The sequence below is a fragment of the Mus caroli genome, chromosome 14, assembly GCF_900094665.2.
Source record: "Mus caroli chromosome 14, CAROLI_EIJ_v1.1, whole genome shotgun sequence".
Classification (NCBI taxonomy): Eukaryota; Metazoa; Chordata; class Mammalia; order Rodentia; family Muridae; genus Mus; species Mus caroli.
In genome coordinates, this window is record NC_034583.1 from 30,034,660 (window position 1) to 30,057,942 (window position 23,283).

Below are 23,283 nucleotides of genomic sequence, written 5' to 3' on the forward strand. Positions count from 1 at the left end.
ATGGGGGACTTTTGGGATAGCATTGGAAATGTAATTGAGGAAAATACATAATAAAAAAAATAAAAATAAATAAAAATAAAAACAATGTTCATAATACCCATGATACACCCTACATAAGGAAGGATAGGGTGTATCATGAGCATTATGAGCATTGAGGATGCTTCAATTCCACTTACAAGGGGGAACAAAATATTCATGGGAGACAGAGGGAGGGAGAGACCTGGACTGGAGAGGGTAGGATTAGGGGAGTAGGGGTGCAGGATCAGGCACGGAGAAAGACAGGAGAAAGTCCTAGAAGGTCATGGGATTGAGTGGATATATGCAGCTGCCAAGGGTGGGCGTGGAGTGATTCTCTAGAAAATCCCAGAGATTAGGGATCAAGGAGGCTCCCAGAAATTAATGCAGGTGACTCTAGGTGAAATTCTCAATATTGGGGATAAGGAACCCTAATAGGTCACCTCCAGCAGTCAGAGAAGACCCCCCAGTAGATGGATGAAGACATCAACTCTCCTACAAAATGGGTCCTGTCTAAATGAAATGAAATGCAGGGACAAAGATGGAGCATAGATTGAAGGAATGGCCAACCAGTGACCTGCCCAGTTTGAGGCCCATCCTATGTGCAGGCACCAGTCCCTCATACTATTAATGATGCTATGTTGTGCTTGCAGATAGGAGCCTAGAATAGCAGCCCCCTGAGTGGCTCTACTTAGTAGCTTATTGAGTGAGATGTAGAGACCAACAGACAAACATTGGCCAGAGGCCAGGGACTCCTATGGAAGAATTAGGGGTAGGATTAAAAGCCCTGAAGGATAGGGCTACCACACAGGAGGACCAATAGTGTCAACTAACCTGGACCCTTGGGAGCTCCTAGAGACTGATTCACCAACCAAAGAGCATCCATGGGTTGGTCCAAGGTCTCTAGCACATATGTAGTAGAAGGCTGCATGTCTTATCTCAGTGGATGAGAATGCACCCAACCCTGCAGAGACTTGATTTTCTAGGATGGGAGGAATCCCAAGGCTGGTCTCCATCCTCTCTGAGGACAAAGGGAGACAGAGGATGTGGGAGGAACTCTATGATGGTTCACCAAGAAGAAGGGACAATCAATTTGGATGTTAATTAATTAATTAATTAGTTAATTAATTAATTAAAAACACCAAAATCCATTTTCAAAGATACAAGGTGTCAAGTGATAAATAAGGAAATAAGGACACCCAATATTCTTCATGTTCTCCTCTGGCTTCTGCATGTGTACATATTGGTATACTCAACTGTACCACACACACACACACACACACACACACACACACACACACACACACATATATATATATATATATATATATATATATATACACAAACACACAGAGAGGAGAGGAATCTATAATAATCATACATGTAAGTCAATATTTATCCATTCTCACAAATGAAGTAATTCACTTGATCAAGAATTCCCATTTCAGAACTGATAGATAGAACCTACAAGATATACTCATTTTCTAAATTTTAAGATTATAATTTCAAGTCAAACATCCTTGAAGTTGCATAGATGTCCTTCCTTCTTTTCATTTACCATGACCTAAGGCATTGGCCAAACTTCCATGCTTAACTTATAGAGACATAGCTTTCTCTCTTCCTCCTTTTCATCTCCTTCCCTGAGGAAATTGCTCATATTTACAGTTTGTCTGCATGAGGTTTTAAGTGTTAATAAAATTGTTTCATGAGACTTCAAACCTACCCAAAGAATTGCAGGCCGTTGAGGGACCTGGGAGGGAGAAAGATGGTCTCACTCAGGAAAAAATACACCAATTGGTCATCTGGTGCCAATACCTTAGCTCTGAAAAGTAACATTATATTGACTAAGTCTATACACACACACATTTTATATATATATAAATATTTATTTATATATATATTATATATATATATATATAAATACATGTGCATATATTAATGATAAAGTAATGTTTTAGTCCTTTGTGATTTTAGTTTCAGTATTGTGGACTGAACCCATAGCCTTGTTATTAATGAAAAAGAAGCCACAAATTTTAGGGAGAGCAGAGAAGGGTTTGGTATACTTTTTCAAAAAAAATATTTTAAGAAGTTAGGCCAATTAGCTATATAGCAGGTAAATTATTTTAATACTAACCAATAATTTGGTCAACAACTGTGTATGTTACTACATCATAATATCTCTGCAGGAACTTCAGTGACCTATTAAAAGACGAAGTATCTGTGCCATTGTGAATCCAGGAATGGATTCTTAAGATAGAGTGAAAATTTTTACAAAGCTGGTCACGCCGTATATGTTATATTGGCATGTAAAGCAACAGTGAGAAAGCTCTTCATGAAATGCATATCCCATGGGATGAGAATAAAGGAGTGTATTTGTGCCTAGTGTTTTGGCTTGCCTTTTGACTACCTAAGTAGCTACCTATAGACTGATTGATGTTTTACCTGGTTTGGATCCTGAGGAACAAAGAATGGAGGTTGGACATGTAGGGAATGGGCACATGCCACAAGATGGTAAATCCACAGAGAAGTTGCTCCTGAGCCTTACATTAAAAATATTTTGACAGTCGGTTATTATGGAAATAAAACACTGCCTTAAACCTGAAAAAAAATTTTTGAGAACTCTAAAACTCTATATAACTAGGATGGATTGTGAAACACTTCTTTTATATAAATGTAGCTAAAAATATAAAACTGGGAGAGGTGGTTGTCTTTCTATAATGAATCTAGCTAACAATGTCAATAATAATCATAATAACAATAAATGCCACACAAAGAAAGCCGAAAACATGGGTGAATTAAAAAATTAAATGAACTTACAATAAAACAAGAAAATAAAAGTAAATGCAAGCCAATCAATAGTGCCCAATGACCTCGTTAAAATCTGTGCCACAAATGTGTTTAGAATATTTATACCTGTCACAAAAATAGTTTATTAGCTAAACAAAAACTTTAAAAGAACATATTATTCATGTGGGATCATCAGAGAGTGAAAAATCCAGGCAAAATAATATAAAGTGAAGGTCACATTAGAAAGATTCAAACTTGAAGACAAATGCTTTAAAATCAATGGGTCAAAGGAGCAAACATGAAACAATGCCAGTACAAAGAATGCAAAAAATGGAAAGACCCTAAAAGGAACTTCAAATTTCAAATCTCAATGAGGATAGAGTCAGGGAAATAGGGAAGAATCTCAGTGGCAGAGAAATTGCCTAACAAGCCCAAAGTACTAGGTTCAGTCAGTGCTGGAATACAGTCAGAAAGGATCAAAAAAAAAAAAAAAAAAAAAAAAAAAAGAAAAGAAATGTGACTCGAGAGTACAGGAGAATGAGCAAAGCCTATATGAAGAAATAAAGGTCAAAGACTTACCAAATTTAAATGAAAAAAAATGGTGAAAGTCTCTGATGATCTGATTAGTAATACTTTCTTTTAAAATTTTTGTTTAGCTAATTGAATTTTAGACTAATATTGGAGTCTAAATAGCTAAATATTGGAGTCCTACACCAAGAGACAATAATGAAATCATCTAATGCCAAAGAGAAAGACAATCTTGAAGGCAGTAAAATACAATAATTCACCACCCAGATTAGAATATTTGAGGGACAACTGCAGTTTCTCAGCAGATGCTAAAGAGGTGGACAGGCATGCAAGACATTCAACATTACTTCAGGATGCACATAACAGTGCTGCTGTTCAGAAATCAAGGAGAAAGATTTTCCTAGATGAACCAAAGCTTTATGAATATTTACAACCACCTACATTAAAAAGGCATGTTAGTGGGAGTCCTCACTAATTTGAAATGAAACGGTGTAACCCAGTCACACAGCCTCATATGGAAATGCAATTTTTGGCTGCAAATGCAAACCAGAAAAATAGAGTAAATGTTGCTATTGTAGTTACTGTATGCAGGAAGTGAAACACACAGTCATTTTTAAAACTATGAACTTGCTTATATTAATGATGACATTCAATATATTAAGAGGCAATAGTGTTGACATTTGTAACATAAAATGGAGAGGTAGAATTATAAGATATAATGTTTGCTTGGTTGCTTTTTGTGCAATTGAAATTGAGCTATTATCAGTTAAATTGATAAAAATTAAAATTACTTGGAGGAGGAGAAAACTCCTAATGGACAAAAGAAGGAAAAAGAAACATATCATTATTGGGGCTGCTAGTTCTTAGGGGTGTGACAGCAAGCTGCTCCTCACTGCCCGGAAGAAACACGACAGAAGAGTAGGAGAACACAGAAAGAAGAGTATACATTTGAAAGGGGGTGAAAAAAAAAACCTGAACAAATGGACTAAATTGATTCCTTTCATAATTATAGGACTATGTAGGAAGTTAGTTTCCTCCTGAGTGAGTGCAGTAACTTGGATCTGTCAAAGATTTCTATTAGATGTTACTGAACATATAAGAATTGAGTCTTCAGTTTTTAAACAAAAATCAAATTAGTACCAATGATTATGATCACTGTATTCTAGTGGTGAGGCTGAGAAGAGACTCAGTTGTAGATCCATACCATGGGCCAGTCTTTTCATATATTTCTCTGTTCATTGATTCCTGCTCTATTTTTATGATTTACTCCCTGTCTTTGTGTTGGGTTAGATTTGGTTTTCGTTTCAATAGCTTCAAAAATGGAAGCTTAGGTTGATGGTTTTAGTGTCCTCTTTGCTAGCATATATGTTTGGAACTATATAACCCCCAATTACTGTTTTGACTGTGACCCAAATATCCCATAAGTTACCCTGTTATTTTGCTTAATAAATATATTTTAAAATCTCAGTTGAGATTTCTTCTTTTACCCACTGATTTATTAAAATGACCTTTAAGTTTTGCTAGTTTGCTATGTTTTAGAACTCTTTCCATCATTGATCTCCAGTTTAATGCCACTGTGGACTGGGGGCCTATGTGTATGATTTATAATCTTTTCAGTTAGTTAATATGTGTTTTATGGTCTAGAATGTTGAAGAAGAATGTACACTCTGTTTCTGTTGAATGTGATAGTCTATAAATGTCAATTACATAGTGTTGATTGATAATGCTGTTCCATTCACCTATATTCTTAAAGATTTTCTGTCTTCCATTGTCTATCCAGGACCTACATACCAGTATTGAAACCTCTATAATAATGTATTTGTCTACTTGTTTTCAACACTATCATTTTGCTGGTTGTAATTTTGTTTCCTTGTTGTATGTGCATATGTTCAGGACTGTTTTACTCATTTAATAAAGTAAAAATTTTTCACTACTAAGTCTTTTCCAATGCTTCCTTTGTATGAATTTAATTTGGCAATTATAGCTATTTTTTTCATGACTGTCATATCCTATTTCACCACACTTTTAGACTATATGAGATGCTTTTAGAAAAAATTAAATGTTTTATTTTTACTCCTCTTTTTTCTCTAAGTAGGTATTTTTAGATCACACTTAAGGCAGTCCATATATATATATATATATATATATATATATATATATATATATATGGATTTATGGTTCAGGTACTTCTGAAAAAGTATAACAGTAAAAGTAAAATTCTAGGCCTTTAGGCCCAGGCTTGAGAATGTGACCTCTGTGACTCAATGCTCCAAGGTATGCTAATCATATAACAGATAGCGACATTCCTCCACCCACCTGCTTCCTGGGTTCAAGGAGTGTTCATTCAAAGAAAGTCACCCTGACCACCCTGACCATTGCTGGAACCCACTATGCAAATAAGCTATTGTTAGGGTCTCTTAGAAACTGTCTTGAAAAATAACCCACACAATTATCAGGTATTCCTTGTGATTCTTGTGACTTTGCACTTCCTTGTGACTCTTAACTGGTATTTCTGGTATTTTCCAACAACGCCCTCCCCACCTCCTTGAGTTGTGGCTTCTTCCTTTAAATACCCCCTTACCCAGCTACTTGGGGCGCCATGCTCCTCTACCCCTGAGTGGTGTATGACTGTGGATCCAAGAGTGCTCTTGCAGTTTGCAGCAAGACCGTTTCTCATGAGTGATTTGGGGTGTCACCTCTCCTGAGTCAGAACATGGGGGAGTCCTCACATTGTGGGTCTTTTACTTCACACTTTTCTATTTGAAGCATTTTATTCTCTTATATATTTTTCTTTTTTTCTAGTTTTAAATGAATATTTTCTATCATCCATTCTTTAAACACTTTAATGCCACATCCACTCCAATAGTGACTCACATGACAGGCCTAAAAGCTTGGACAAAGTCCCAAGGCAAAAAGTTCATGAAAACTTAGTCTCCTTGGAACCATGGCACCCTATAAAATGAATGCTCCAAATCAGTCCTTGCTTTAGTCGGTGAATGAATCTGTGTGCTTTCCTTCAATATTGTTTTATTATAAGTGCCTCTAAGGATTGATTTTGACATATAGCTAAGTTATATTAGCCTTCACCAGTGTTCCAATATCCTAGGAAATTGTTGAGCCAACCTTGGGCTTTGATCTCTGTAAGAATGTTACTCATTCAGATGAAAGTGCCTCCAGCATTGATAGACAGTGATAGAAATCAGCCATCACATTCTACTAGAATAGAGCTAGTAATCTCAGGGCTAGTCTACATAGTATACTTAGAACAACAGCAGAGTCACTCCCACACACAGGAATTTACAATGACCTAGGAAGAAGGAAGGTTGTGGTCTAAGAAGGAACCAGAGTAAATACTTAGAACAATAGATAGCTGAGTCACTTCCATACACAAGAATTGACGATGGTCTAGGGGGAAGGTGGACTATACAATAGACTAGAATTGGAACATGAAGCCCTTGCCACTGGCTTCTAAGATTAAGCTGACCTTAGGTGGGGCTGCTTTTGATCCCAGTTGTTAACATTGATTTTTATGTCAGTTGGTTCCTATAAGCTTTTATGTGTGCATTCCTCTGATTTTTGTAAAAGTCATTTTGCATCAGATAACTTCAATGCATCTTGGATGACCTTAATATATCACTTAACTTCCTTGTCTCCTGTAATATAAGTCTGATGCTCCCTTTGAGACATTACATTCAGATACAACACTCCCTTGTGTTCACATCTGTTTTCGCTGACTCCCTGCCCACCTGTACCAGGACCCTGCAGATTGAGGGGCTGACTGAGGCCAGTCTGCAGCACATGAATATGTTTAATTTGGTTGTTAGCAATTTGGAACACCAGTTTGTGAGGATACATCCCATTTGTCAGGGATAACTGAGATTGCAGGTAGTCCTGGAGCTGAGGAACAGCTTTGATCTTTGGTAAAATCTGTGAGTCTACAGTTTTCTGATCAGCCTTGTGCTGCTCTGTGATCTCATATTTCCCATTCTCCATGTTGAAGATCTCATCCTGCTGGTGTCTGGGCTTGTGCAGCTCCTTCCTGAAGCAAGTTTTGATCAGGTGTTTGGGGAATATAACCTTGCTGATAGAGATGGAGATGACAAACTTCTGGTGTATTCTGTGCAGAGAAACTTGGATGAAGGCAAAAAGCTCAGTCACAAACACCAACCCGCTGCCCAGCTGCATCAGGAAAACCACTCTCTGGCCCCTGTGGCACCCAGTGAAGATGATCAGGACATTCCCAGGAGTGATGCTGACATGCTGATAGAAGGGCTTTTTGCTATAGCTCAGCCACTTCCGAGGCACATTGTCCGTAGGCATTTTTTTTAAAGCTCTACCACCTGGGTATCACTGTTCTTATCTCCTCCAGCAGTTTTTGTGACAGCCCCAAGGGCCTTCTCCTTTTTCTTCCTTTCAACTTTGGACTTGGCACCTGAATACTTCCTTTTGTACAAGGCCTTTCTGGAATACATAGGAGATTGGGAATATCTGCCAATTCCTCTAAATAGGACATGGTTTGAGCTGTAATGGGGTTTTCCCTTCCTGAGCTTTTTAACCTTAGCATCACATTTTTATTTGGTTGCACCAGTGCCTGGGGCAACAGCAGCAGCAGCAGCAGCAGCAGCAGCAGCAGCAGCACTGCCACCTTCTTGGCTGCAGGTTTCTTTGTGTCAAGCTTCTCAGTGTTTTTACCCATTGTCTTACAAGATGAGAAAGAGAACTAAGGCAACCTCTGTCATCTAATTTTATGTCCTTCTTAGCATATCAATTAGAGCAGTTAAAGCTTTTTTAGGCATGCCATATTTCTGCTATTTACTTAATTTGTTCCAATCTAACTTCAGATAACACCATACTGCCTTGAATAATGTGTAGATCCTTGCATGTAATAGAATCCATCTGGTCTTCAGTCTCCACTTCCTACATTTATCTTTTCAGAACTATACAGTCAACCAACCATGACCCAGAATATCAAAAAATTATCCATATTGACCATAAAGACTTTTCCCTCATTGTCACTCTTTAGAAAGTCAGCAAAGTAGCTGTTAATCAATATTTACTTAGTACTATATGTATGTATGCATATATATAGTATATATACATATATATGTGTGTATATATATATTATATATATGTATATGATACTAGTTGGTAATTTGTAAATAAATACTATACCATTTATATAATTTAGCATCTGTGTCTATAAGCTTTGGCCTCATGTATGACACTGGAACCAACCCCCATGAATACCATGGACAACTAAATCCCCAGTTCTTCCCTTCCACTTCTAATGATACAGTTGTCATTCATTCCTATCCTCTACACATTTTAATGGCATGATAATGTGTAATTGATACAGTCATAGAGAGACTGTATATCTTTATTTATTCTCAGACAATCTTCTTTGTAATTTTGTCACCTAAATATTTTTTTTCTTCTGCTCAATGAAGTCCCTAGTTACTTATGGCATGTAGGGGCCACATAGTTCTGGTTCATCTTCTTCCTCCATCTTCTTCTGTCCTCCATCTCATCTGCTTCTCTTCTTTCTCTTTCCCATCTCTCTAAAACTTTTAGCTTTGCCTTTTTCCTCCACTGCCCAATCACAGGATCTAGCCTTATCTGACCAATTAAAATTTTACTTGACCTCATCTGAGTACGGGCACCCTCTTGGAAGAGCAGGAAATACAAACAGAAATCCACATCACTCTTCTACCTCTGGACAATGAGCTAGAAGGGAGATTGAAGCATTTAAGAATCCTAAATAAATGAGACTTTGAAAACTCAGCTCTGTGTTTTTGCTTGTGTAAATTATAATTCATTATAGTTATAAATATTTCTATTTAAGATTGTAATCATTTCTATTGAGCAATTCTTTGATGCTGCATCTCTGTGAATATGATTGGTTCCCGATTTCAGGGTGGTAACTCATGAAGGGAAATCCTCCAACTGATAGTTTCACAATAAAAATTTACTTCTACTTTGCCACTTCTCTCAATGTTCATGGAGGTACAATGTTTATCTGTGAAGTTGAAAACAAGTGTAAAGTTCCTTGGCTTTACATCTTAATGCCCTGACAGCAAAGCTTCTCTTTGTTTCCAGAGTAAGATCAAATATACTCTGTAAAAGTACAGTAGTCCTTTAAGGTCCAGAACAGGATTATCGACTTTATGAATTTATGAATTTAGAAACGACTATATAATTAATGGCCTAGAGATCATGGAAGGCATTGAAGGGGTCCACCTTAGAGCTACCCAAAGTTTTGTGCTGTGTACATGGGAAACCCATAAGACTGAAAACATCCATAAATTCTTGGAGGAATCTTTGTGTGTATCTCCCTCTATGTTTACCTTTCTGTTACATATCTATTTTTGCACACACATAGATTCATATACAGACATACACTCAGGTACACAGTACACAGGTACACCGATGCACAGACACAGACAAATGTGAAAGAGAGTTCTGAACTTGCTTTAAAAAAATCTAGATCACTAGTCACTATGTCCACCATTGCCCTTAAATTCACTTACAATTATATGTATCATTAAAACTATTATGATAATCTTCAAGTGTCATAGAATAAGGATAATTCTGGCTCATTATCCTCAGACCAGTCTAAGTTCCATTATTTTCCACATTAAAAGTCACTGTGAACATTGATTGTTGGAAGTGATCTTTCAAAATGATTCTGCTCATTGGAAAGGTCATTGTTCAATATCTGACATATTTAGGATGTGGCTCCTCAGCCAATAGGCCTCACAGTGAAACTCTGACAAATGGCCTGGGCTCATTACCACAGTGTCCAGGAATATATATTTTTGTATTGTCACCCTCTGAGGTAACAATCCTCCACAATCAATGTGCAAATGCAATGTCAGTTCACTGATTCTAAAGATAAGGAAAATTGAGATTCGTAGAATATAAAATTGTAGTCACAGAATTCTAATTTCATTTACAAATTGTTTTTCTACTGCATTAATATGGCAACCATCAAAACAATTCTTAGACTTTTCCCAGCCTGTTATCCTAATCCACCTGAAAATTTGGTTTTCAATGACAGCTCCTCTACTCTTCATGTTGGTCAGATGTCCAATTTCCGATGTACTCAGAAATGCCATATGTTAGTGCACAATCACTGTGGTGTTCACCCTCAGTAACTTCAGGTACAGGAGACATGTTTAGTGAAACAATGTTTCCACATAGATATTGATGCTGTGTGTTGTTTAAATGGTCAACAATGTGCAGGATGTTTCTTCCTTCGGAAAAGATATATTAAAGGGCCCCTTGTTATTATTTATGTGGCAATCCACTGTCCTATGTGAATTTATCTTCACCATAGTAGTTAGTCTTACCCTAAGTACACAGGAAAGAAGAACAACAGCCTTTGGTCTGCATGCATCTGTTATTCCAGAGAAGTAGTTCCCACCCTGAACCTTGTTAGAGAAAGAGACAAGCTGCAAAAGGACCTTGGATGTGAATCATGGCATTTCCCTCATCTTATTAAAGTCATGCCTGAGCTTGTCTGGCCTCTGTAATTGCTTTTTTCTGTCAGAGAGATTTCTGAGTGGTGAATGAACAATCAGATACTTTGCAGCTCAATGCTGCATATGAGTATGGGCCATTTGTCAGAGTGCCAACCATAACCACCTCAAACACTGTGCACTTTCAAAAAGACTAAGGAGAATTATTGATATGGAAGAAAAGTATATTTAGCTTTATGTACTGAATTTACTTGTACACCAAAATGCTACTTAGAAGCCAATATTTTAAAAAACTTCTTAATGGTTTGTAATTATTTTTGCATATTCTTGTCTAATAAAACATATATCACAATATTATATAAGATTAATCCATATCCTTTTAACATAGGTCTGTCATTTCATACATTTGTTATTTATTAATTGGACAAACTGCATGCTTTTTTTTCCCATTCTTGAAAGAGAAGTTAGAACTTCATGATTTATAGACAATCCTTATCCTTTAAGCAATCATTTTGTTTAACTTTGTGTAATATTTGTAAGTAGACATCCTGTCTTATTATATTTATAGTTAAACATTAATGAATTACAGGTTGTTAGCTAGGGTTTTGCTACTGTAAGACACCATTACCAAGGCAACTCTTATAAGGAAAACATTTAATTGGGGTAGATTTACAGGTTCAGAGGTTTAGTCCATTATTATCAAGGTGGATACATGGCAGCATCCAAACAGGCATGGTGCAGGAGGATCTGAGAGTTCACCATCTTCATACGAAGGTCGCTAAGAGAAGACTGGCTTCCAGGCAGCTAGGACAAGGGTCTTAAAGCCTATGCCCACAGTGACACACCAACTCCAAAAAGGCCACACCCATGCCACGTTAAATGCTGTTGTCCAACTCAAAAGCTGTGGCAATGGAATTAATTTGTAAAAATTGTCTCCACTCAGTGTGGACACCCAGCTAGATTCTGTATAAATCTCTTTACTTTTCAGTGCTTTCTGTTTCCTGCTGTTTGATTATGTTTAGAATTTATAATGATTTTCTGCATGGAAATTCAATACCACAAGAACAAATTGCATTTTAATTAAAAAATGCTTCCTCAATATTTTACTTTAAGAGCTACAAATAAGAAGTCTATATTGAATTTTAATGTTACTACTTATAAAAATTTGACTTACTATTACTATATATATGTACAAATATACATATATTATATTTTGATTTTAATTTAATCTAATAGTAGTATTTTAATAATACTATAAATATTTATGTATTCATGTGTTTTGAATTAATTTTATCATAATCTGATAATTGTGTCATATTAATTTTTCTTATACTTTAATACTTTAAAATTTTTATTTGGTGAAATAAAAGTAAACCAAACTGGGGAGTTAGAAACAATTAACAATAAATGATGCATTTTTAAAGTTACACTGTGTGTGTGTATGTGTGTGTGGGGGGGTACGAGTGTGCATGTGCATAACCTGATACACATGTGGAAGTAAGGGGCCAACTTGAAATTGGTTCCCTTCTGTAGTAGTATCCAACTAAATTCTTTTTTGTTGTAGTAATTACTTTACTTAATAGTGACTTTACTTGACACTAATATTATTTTCTAAGCTTTCATACTTTTAGTTCTTTATTATATACCTTCATACTGGACTTATGTCTTGAAACCTTAATTTGGCTATAAATGTGTATGGCTATATGTACGCATAGTACTTCTGAGGACATAACTAAATATGAATAATGATATCAATGTGAAAAAAAATGCAAAATCCTGGTGATGTCTTGATTTTTAAATAACAGCATTTCAAAACCTTAAGGCAACAGAATGCATGAACATAAAGGCAGTCCTGAGATCAAACAGAAGATCTTGAGCAACTGAAAAAGGAATAAAGTACTTAGAGCTCAAACTGATCCCTAGTGAACATGCTGTCGTAATTTGTGGCGAGTGATGCCTGGATCTACCATTTTAGAAGCAGAGAGAGATGTCCTGGGATGAGTAAGAAGATTCCAGTGGCGGTGCTGTTTCTTGCTACCGGCCCCAATGTTCTAGGTTCCCAAATGAAAGACATGCACACGCAGCCATAACATTTTGTGATGCCTAAATCAGCTCAATGGCTAGGCCACTTAATAACCTCCCAGTGGCTAATCCGGCTCCCTCTGATATTGTCAAATTGTTACTGAAATCTGTATTCCATCTTTGCTGCTTTGGATCCAGTCTGGCATCACTCTTGGGGCTGCTCTCCCCCCATGGCGGCTGTTCTCTGTACTGCACCTTCTCAGGCATGGTGTCTCCTCTTCTCCACTTCTGGCATGGTGGATCTTCTTCCTTCTCCCTCATCTCTTTCCTGGTAATCCTGAAAGTCCTACCTCCGTCTGTCCTGACCAGCCATTGGTTTCAGGCAACTGTATTTATCAATCAGAACCAAGTGTTTTATGTGTGGATGTGTGAATTCTCGTGCAAACAATTTTGGGGGCACAAATTAGCATAATCCAAACAGCATTAGACCAAACCCACTACACTCTTGTTCTCTCATGTGTATACTAAAGCTCAACCACATGTTCCCAGACTTGACAGCAAGTACTTTTACACAATGAGTCATCTTGTTCACCCATTGACTGATGCAATTTATGTTGGATTTTAGGAAATCTTTTTATTAGATGGTGGATTTAGGCAGTTGGAAAATTTAGATAGTGTTTCAGAAAAGATTGTAAGCTTCAAAAGAAAGGTAAATAAAATTAAAACAGTAATTATGTGCTTATGAGCACAAATATAATCTAGTTTGGTAAGCTAAACACATGTTTTCAAATTCTAACTCTCCAAGCTGAAGGATGATATTTCTTTTTCAATTTTAGCCTTATAAATTGGCAATGATAGAGAATTGTAATGCCATTTTCTACAGTGTATGTGATTGTAACACATCTTGGCAGTAAATGAAACAAAACATTTTAAAATAAATTTTAAGTTGTTTAAATGAGCAATATAAACATAAATTTTATCAACTAGTTTTTATGATTAATGAGAATTTAAATAATTCTAAATTTTTTTATCATAATACTTCTAAAAACTCCAAAGAAAACCCCCAGTAGTTCTCACATTTTAACTTCAAGAAAAATGTGTTCCTAACATTGGCTCAATTTATTTATATATATATATATATATATATGTATATATATATATATATATATGTGTGTGTGTGTGTGTGTGTGTGTATGCATTAAGTAATAACCAATCACATTTTTGATCAATTTTGAAAAAAAGTCAAGAAATAATATTGCTTAAAAATTAAATTTCTTAAAATGGATATATCTTATCCATTCAAATGTCATACAATATTTTCATAAATGGTCTTAAGCAAACCTTTAAAATATGTAACATGATAAAGTAAACATGATAATTGTTCACATAGAATATGTAATTCTAAATCAAGATACACTCATATATAGTACATTACCAACATTGATGGTCAAATATTTTACTAGAAACAAAGATCTAAAATTCTAGGTTCACTAGAATATTGTGTATGCATGAATCTGTTCATCTTCTCTTTTTTAATCTTCCATTTTCTATATATCATTTCTCATTTGAGAGTTAATTAAGGTATACTAGAAATATATCTGTTTTGTGTCTGTTATCATACCCAATGAATCCAAGTGTCTTTTCTATTCTTTTCCAAAAGTACCACAACAAAATAAATTTTAAGTGGTATAGTGTTTATTCTACGTACAGTTTATAGTGCATTATTGCAGGGATATAAGAAATTAGAATTGATTGTCCATAGCCAGAGTTGATCAAAGAGAGAATAAATGTATACATGTCTTATCCAATGTTTATGTCCTTGTCTATAAGCATAAACCATATATTCTGTTAAATAATGCTGACTATAGTGAGACAGGGTCTCCCTTGACAATTAACATAACCAAACTAGTTCCCCACAGATGTAGCTCATCTAGTCAATCACTCCTTGATGGTATCTTCTCAAGTGATTCTTCATTGTAGCCAACTGAAAATTAAAGCTAACTATCTGTCAGATGACTATTTTGTTATATGTACAAAGATAACTGTTCATAAAATCTTATGAAATGGTCCTATTCTGAACCTGTAAATAGCCATGTCTTGAAAGAAAATAAGACTTTAGGCCTGTGATTCATGTAATTTATGTCAAATAGCCCAAAAAGTTGTTTGTGAATTTTGAAACCTGGGGCTGAGAACATAGCAGAACAGGCCAGAACATGCCCGGGCAGGCCCGTCGTTAAGACGTTCCTGAGGCTGCTTTGCCATGGCCATAAAGATAAAGAGAATGACGGGCCGGACTAGCCAGGCGCCTCCCTATCTCCTGCCCTTTTGACCTAAGTTAAATGTTAAACAGGCTGCTGATGTTTAAATGAACCAATCATGTGAAACTGCGCCAATTCCTCCCCCAGTCCCAGCCCCTTTTCTATAAAAACCCCTAGCTTCCAAGCCTCGTGGTCGAATCCACCTCGAGGTCGAATCCTCCTGTGTGAGATACATTTTATGTGGAATTCTTTGATCCACTTATATGTGAGCTTTGTACAAGGAGATAAGAATGGATCAATTCACATTATTTTACATGTTAACCGCCAGTTGAGGTAAGACAGCACCATTTGTTGAAGATGGTGACAGGAAGGACTTTCCTAGGTTTTCTAACCCCAGGGTTGTCTCCCTTTGTGATTTCTTTATTGTATCTAGTTCCATTTTTAGATTCTGGATGGTTTTGTTCCTTTCCTTTGCCTTTTTGATTGTGTTTTCCAATAATTCTTTAATGGACTTTTGTGTTTCCTCTTTAAGGGCTTCTGTTTACCTATGTTCCCCTGTATTTCTTTAAGGGAGTTACTTGTGGCCTTCTTGAAGTACTCATCATGAGAAGTGATTTTTAGATCTGAATCTTGCTTTTCCAGTGTGTTGTGTTATCCAGGACTTACTATGGTGGGAGAATTGGGTTCTGATGATGCCAAGTAACCTTAGTTTCTTTTGTTTATGTTCTTATGCTTGCCTCCTGCCATCTGGTTATCTCTAGTGCTACCTGCACTGGCTATGTCTGACTGGAGCCTGTCCTTCCTATGATCCTTGTTTTGTCAGAACTCTTCCAAGTCAAGCTGTCTCTGTGATCCTGGGAATCTGGAACTCTGGGATCCTGAGATCCTGTGTGACAGGGACCTGGTGTGACCAAGGTCCTGGAATCCCGGGATCCTATGATCCTGGGTGTGTTAGACTGCCTGCGCGTGGCGCTGCCTCTGGGTGTTGTGGGGCTCATTGCAGAGTTTATGCCCAAGGTCTGCTCATGGCACCATCCCAGACAGCCTGGAAGGAACCCATACTCTTGGTCTGGTGGACTTCCTGTGTACCTGGGTCCTGCTGGTCCCAGTTACTTCTGGTGTTGGGACACATATTGTGTCCTCCTCACCTCTGATCCCATGCTCCTGTGCATGTTAGAGTGCCTGGGAGTGGAGGTGCCTCTGGGTGTTGTGGGCTGTTATTCATATTTTCAATGCTAATTAAATCACAATGTCTTTAATGTTGATGATTCATACACATTCATAGATAAACAGGCATCTGATCCAAAACTTGTAATAGATGATAAAGTAGATACACTGCAATTAAACCTCAGGTTTAATTATTTCATAAAAGCTAACTCATAAGCATGTACACTCTATTAGATGAAATCACATACAAAATAGAAAGGGGTGGCTTCTCTCAAGGTTTTTTAAATTTGGAGGTTCTTTAAATGGCAGCCAGTGATGTGACTATAATGTGTAGAAACACTCACTGATTTTTCCTGATTGTCACAACAAATGATTTTGTATTGACATTTAGATGGTAGCATTAGAAATTGTTTACAAGAGCAAAATCAGTAATTCTCTCCCTACCTCCTGATGGAGTGGCCCTGCTTAGAAATACTAGGAGATTTAAAGGAATCTTCAGGACCAAAGAAATATCTGATAAGATGTATACATAGGGAATATAACTCAAACATCAAGATGGGAAATAATTGAGCTAGAAAGAAAAAATAAACATCTTTATACTGAGCTTTAGGGACCAATACATGGGGGGAAAATAGATGAATGAGAATGAACATTCACTAAGAGATACACTCTTCCAGCATATATTGTCTATTCTATACTACAATTTCATCTGTAGGAAATTATAAGAAAAGTGAGATTATTCTGTTTTACAGAGAAGAACATAGAAGTAAAAAAACGGAACATTTTTTCCCAAGTATGTAGAACTACTAAGTAGTGGATTCCAGGGAGCTGGGAGAGCCAGAGCTGGAACAGACTCATTGGGATCTAGTCATTCTTTTCTACCACCAACTTCCCACTTAATATCCTGCACTTCCATCTAAGCATCATTAAACAAGAAAGGCCAAACCCCAAGATCTCAATAGGTTACATTTTGTAGGTGATATGAATGACATGTTGAAGTAAAGTTGTTCTTCCAATGGGAGTGTTTTAAAAGCATTTGAAAGATTTATATCTCCACAGGAAACCTCCTTACAATGAATAGGTCTTTGTGCTTCTATTTCTATGATCTTTTTTGTTTTCCTTTTCTGTGAGTTCATTCATGTTGGTCTACACTGAACACTAAGAGAATGCCATAGTTTCTATGCCAATCCTATAAACATAGTTACTGAAGAATTAAAAATGATTAGCTTCACAACCATTTGAAAATGTACTATTAAATAGTAAGAACTAATTTGGAAATCTGGAAACTCTTATGAACAGCCCATTACTGTAATTGGCTTTTGTGCAACAAATGGAATATGTTCCTTTGGGCTTTGTAGGGAAATGAAATAAATTGAATATAAACTAGATTACCATTCCTTAAAGTACTTTTAAGTACTTTGTGTAGTTTAGTACTTCAGAGACATTTGCCAACATTTTACACCCCCTCCATGTCTCATTCTTTTGTTGCGTTTCTTATTAGAATCTGGAAAACAGATCTCGCAGGAAGATTAGAGATGCCCAAGTTAAGCACCTGCATTTTTAGAGTCTCTTGTATGCTAAATATCACAATACTTTTGCTTCTTTAGTTGGACGAATACAGGCTATTAGCATGTATTAATATGGTCATTAAAATGACCCAATCTTCCATTTATAAGGCAATCTAATATATGTGAATCACTTGGGTCTCTAATATATGTTCCTGTGTGTATCATCCTTTTACTACCAACATTTATGTATGTCATGGATACACAGTCTGATGGCTGCATAGCACCACTTGTTTAAATATCTTAGAGACTTAAAAGTCCCAAACTGTAATTTTTTTATTGTCAAAATTCTAAATGAAGTGAAACTTTAAGTTGATTGAGATAAAATCAGCCAGGTGAGGAACAAAGGAAATTAATATTCATGGGAGGCTTGTTCAGGATGGAATCCAGGAGATGCCAAAATCAAGCAGCCTTGAAAATGTGCTCTGAAGTTTCATAAGGTGGTGCCTGGTTTTATTGCTTATACTGCAAAGTGGGTTCTTAGTTATGTCTCTGGAATGTTGAGAATTATGATGGGTACAGCAAACACTGACTATCTTGTAGAAAAGGTGTCGGAAGAAGTCTCATGAAATTAGATTTAGGATTTTTCACAAATTGTTACCAAGGCTAGTAGACTTCATTCTATAGTTTCATTTTAGTCCAAGGTCACATCTGCTTGGGTCTGTTAAAGTCTTTGGTTAATAACACCACCTCTCACTTTTTTTTTGTTTTTTGTTTTGTTCTTTTTGAAGTAGTATGTTGTTATGGAGCACAGGCTGGCCTCAGTGTTGGGATGACAGACATATGCTCCCTACACAGCTTCTTCCCTTTCTCAATATCAGAAAATCTAATAATGGCAAGTAAGAAAAAACACAGTGTTTATTGTAGGTGACTGTTTTGACAATTTTCTACACAAACTGGACTGAAAACTACTCTATGTAGTTGTTTTGCAGAATATATCAAAACATAAAAGTTAGATTTCAAGGGTGGAGAAATGACTTAGTGAGTCATATCTTCTAAAAAAAATGAGGATAAGAGTTTAGATTTCCAGCACCCAAGCATGGGGATGGCCCCAAATCTGGGGCTGTCAGGTATTCCTAAAACTAATTGACTGATCAGCCTATTCAGATCCATGAGTTTCAGATAAGTGAAAGACCATTTTTTAAAAGTTAGGTAAAGATCAGTTTGTGGAAAGGCACCCAAACACAATTACCACATGTAGACTCACACAAGTACACATGCATCCTCATGCACAAACACACTCAAATGGAGAAGTACACATACCAAACATATTCACAATACCACACACCCACAAAATTAAAAAAAAAAAATCAAGACATATAAACTAGAATAAAAAAAGGTATTGCAGCTTTCCTGAATGCAGAAACAGCCTCCATACTGAGATTGATGTGATGGCAAGAGCTACTTAGAAGTACCTCCATCGGAGGAAGAATGAAGTTGTAAGTGTGTCGTTATCTCTTACATGGATGATCTTAGTATATTTCTTCACTTGTATACACTTCTTAATAAGACAAGCCTCTAAGTTGTGTAAATATAAATATAAATCTGAAGTTTTCTATTAAAAATAAATGTTGAGAATTATTCACTAAAGGTATAAGTTTGAAAAATATTTCTCAAAAGTGAATAGTGTATAACTATTCTTATTCTGTCTTTCAGTGAAAAGTTGATGATTATTTTTGGAAGCTTGATGTGGAAAATGATGGCTGAAATCACTTTTACTATATGAATTTTATTACTATTAAAATGCTTGTTCAATAAATTAAAAAACATAAATGATAAACTGAAATTAGGATATTGGATCACATAATTTAAATTTTTGCCATTAGTTGTATTTCTTCTTCTAAGACAAATCTAAATATCTCACAAAATAAAAAAAAATAGTTTTCTTTTTTTATTAGATATTTTCTTTATTTACATTTCAAATGCTATCCTGAAAGTTCCCTATACCCACACCCTGCCTTACTCCCCTACCTACCCACCCACTCCCACTTCTTGGCCTTGGTGTTTCCCCTGTACTGAGGCATATAAAGTTTGCAAGACCAAGGGGCCTCTCTTCCCAATGATGGCTGACTAAGCCATCTTCTGCTACATATGCAGCTAGAGACATGAGCTCTGGGGTACTGGTTAGTTCATATTTTTGTTCCATCTATAGGGTTGCAGACCCCTTCAGCTCCTTGGGTACTTTCTCTAGCTCCTCCATGGGGGGCCCTGTGTTCCATCATGTCAATTTTTTGACCCAGGGATTTAGTTTTTCTTTCTTTTCTTCTTGATTTTAAGTGCTAGACACTTCAGATATTAACTTTTTAGAATTCTTAATAGCCTCCTCTAAGCCTCAGAAAACTCTCTCCTGAATCTATTACTTCTCTAGCTTCTCATTCAGTCCAACTGTTGCTTAGCCCATAGCTATTTGCTTGTTGTATGGTTCCCTATGTGGCAACTTATATAAAGAAGCTATTAAGAAACAAAGAACTTTATGGGGTTATCTTTCATCACTTTTAAAATTAAATTTAGCAGTCAGAGACACAATTCATTTTTATAAAAATACTCATGGTATGTTTTGCCATCATATCATAAAGCTGTCAATCTTAATATTACTGGAATACTGAGGTTCACAGGAGTAAGCAGGGCAAAAATAATGGTTGAGACATGGGGAATCAAGCAGGCCAAGCAAAGCAAAGGGCAGCAATGACGGCGAAGAAGTACAAAGGCACATGAACCTCACAGGAACGGGACTGGGAAACGCGTCCCCTGCATTATGAAGTTTGAGGGGAGCTGATAGGAGAGGTTTCTAGCAGAGCATTAACAGTGCTGGGTTCAAGAGAAATAACCCTTTGCAAGGAGGTCAACAGCTATGAAACTCTCTGCATTTCCCCAATCTAGCTGGCTAAGAAGTTCCAGGATAATATGTGACAAACCCTCTTCTAGTGACTTCCATTAAAATACTCATTTTTCCTAAAAGTAGGAAACAACTTCTTAGGAGGACTTTGGTGGCTATTCCTTCCATTTGCTTGTAAACAGAGTAAGGTTAACTAATGAGAGAAAACTTTCAAGACTAACATCAAAATTATATATACATACATACACACACATATGTATATATATCCTAAAATTATTTAGAATAATTAGAATTATTTAGCAGAGCCATGAATCCCTAAGGTCTTAATGTTGCTATCTTTCAACACGCATGTATATTTTCTAAGAGAAAGAATTTAAGTCCACTTAAACACTGGCTCTAAAGTTCTATTATTTTGAAGGTGCCTAGGCTTCAAGAAGCAGAAGAGGGAAGAGTAAGGCTGAACCCTTGAGCTGTAGCTCGAAAGTCTTACGTGGAGACACACCTTTTCTGCCTGGTAGTTTTATTCCCAAGAACTACCTTACCAAAATTTATTATATCAAAATCAAGTTGAGGAATCTTGTAATGTTTGTATCTTATTGTGATTTGTTGAGTTTTCAACCACTATTATCTGTACATTTTACCACTGTACAAATGACTCCTCTATGTGTTGACAGATTTAACACGATGGCTATGATGAGCCATAACTCAAGCACCCAGGACACTTTTGTATTAGTGATTGTAAGGTGTCAATGCTGAGAAAAAGACCACTGGAAATAGGTAGAGAATTTAGATAGGTTCAACATAAGTGTCAGTTTAAATTCTTACTTTTGAACCAATTAGATCTTGTATCTTAGGTATACAAGGTAATCTATATGATTCAAATAACTTTATTATGAGCTGAAAGTTAATGTATTTCCTTAGAAGATCACTTTGATTGAAAATGTATTTATTTTTACTAGCATTTGGGTAGCAGATGCTATTGAGTACTATCATGGCTCCTTGAACTGATGCCAAGTTACAGAGGAAACAAAGGGCAAATTTTACAGGTGCTAATTTCCAGTCTGTTTTTATTCAATAATTTTGAAGCAGATGTCAAATTAATTATCCCTATTTAGTCAATGAAGAGAGAAGAGAGAAATGCTAACATTCCTCCAAATTCACCACTTAAAAGAAATTCACATTATCACCTGGAGCTCATGTTTGCCTCTTCAATTAGTTAACATTGCCTCATATTCTTTTCTCAGTGGAAAGAGAATTCATGTCACTGGCTTTCCCATTTTAACGGCCATAATTTGGCAGCACTAAAGATAGAGTTAGGTAACCCTCATAGGTATTTGACTTCAGAATATTTTCTTCAACCTGTAAGTAACTTCTGTTCCCAGTAGGAGTCACTCTCACTCCTTGGTAGTTGAGTGGTCAGTTCATGACACAAAGAAACAAACAGAACAAAACAAAATATTAAAAAAAAAATCCTTATATCCTACAACAGTGGACTTTTGCCTTGGTTGGCAGGTTTTGTGTGCATGCTAAGATCTTTCTTCAATATTCAGCTGGAAATGTCTTTCATGCTCTAACTTCCTGCTTTTTCAAAATATGGTCAGAGTCTTCATAGTTTTCAAACCTACTGTAGGGCTGATTGGAGGATGAGACCAAATATATTTAAAGTCTGCAAGCCTCACTGTTCTTGCAGATACTCATTTGTTTTTCTTTTTTCTTTTCCCTTCTTATTGAAAATGGTTTCATTTTTTATACAATATATCCTTATTAGAGTCGCTTCTCCCTCTACTCCTCCCAGTTGTTAACCCACCTTCTCCTGCCATATGAACCATGCTCTGTTGGTCTCTCATAGGAAAGAATAGGTTTCTAAGAGATAAAAAACTAAAATATAATAAAATAAAACAAAAACTATCATATTGGAGTTGGACAAGACAAACAAACACAAGGAAAAGAGCAATAAATGAAACAGGAGAATCAGAGAATGGCTTGTTCACACATTCAGACGTCTCATAAAAATACTAAACTGAAAGCTTATATATATATATATATATATATATATATATATTTACACACCTTCTTTAGAGGGTCTTGTTCTCCTGGCATTCTCTATGCCATCTGGTCTTTCATCCTATCCTCTTCTGCTTTTATAGAATTTCCTGAGCTCTGAGAGGAGGGATTTGGTAGAGGCATCCCATTTACTGTTGGGCCATGAAAGGCAGTCTGTGGTCTGGTCAAGCAAGGCTTACTCGGGAGACCCAGCAGAAAAATCTACAAGGACCAAACCGTAAGCTATGCTCCTAGACACTAGCGCCTGACACAATATCAACTCCTCAACTCCATAATCCTGTGACTATCAGTCATGTGGACAGTGTCCAAAGCTCCTGGTATTCTGGCTAGACAGGTAAGCTCCTCCCCACAGTTACCTGGCAACAGCAAGTTAGCCCAGCCCACTATAAAAGGGGCTGCTCGGCCCCTCCTCTCTCTCTTAAGCTCTTGCTCTCTCTTTGTCTCTTACTTCTTGTTTTCCTTCTCCACTTTCCTTCTCCCCTCTTTCCACACGGCCATGACTGCCCTCTACTTCTCTTCTCTTCTCTTCTCTTCTCTTCTCTTCTCTTCTCTTCTCTTCTCTT

At 36.5% G+C, this 23,283-nt stretch overlaps 1 protein-coding gene across 1 annotated transcript in view; it reads right to left on the reverse strand.

Moving 5' to 3' along the window:
- The window catches only part of LOC110309695 (60S ribosomal protein L6-like), a 37,950-nt gene extending 28,112 nt beyond the window's left edge, over positions 1-9,838 (reverse strand). Inside the window, 3 exon segments of the mRNA XM_021182434.1 lie at positions 7,077-7,659; positions 7,662-7,886; positions 9,728-9,838. Coding sequence (XP_021038093.1) covers positions 7,077-7,659; positions 7,662-7,886; positions 9,728-9,838 — 919 coding nt within the window.
- Between the last annotated feature and the right edge of the window lie 13,445 nt (positions 9,839-23,283).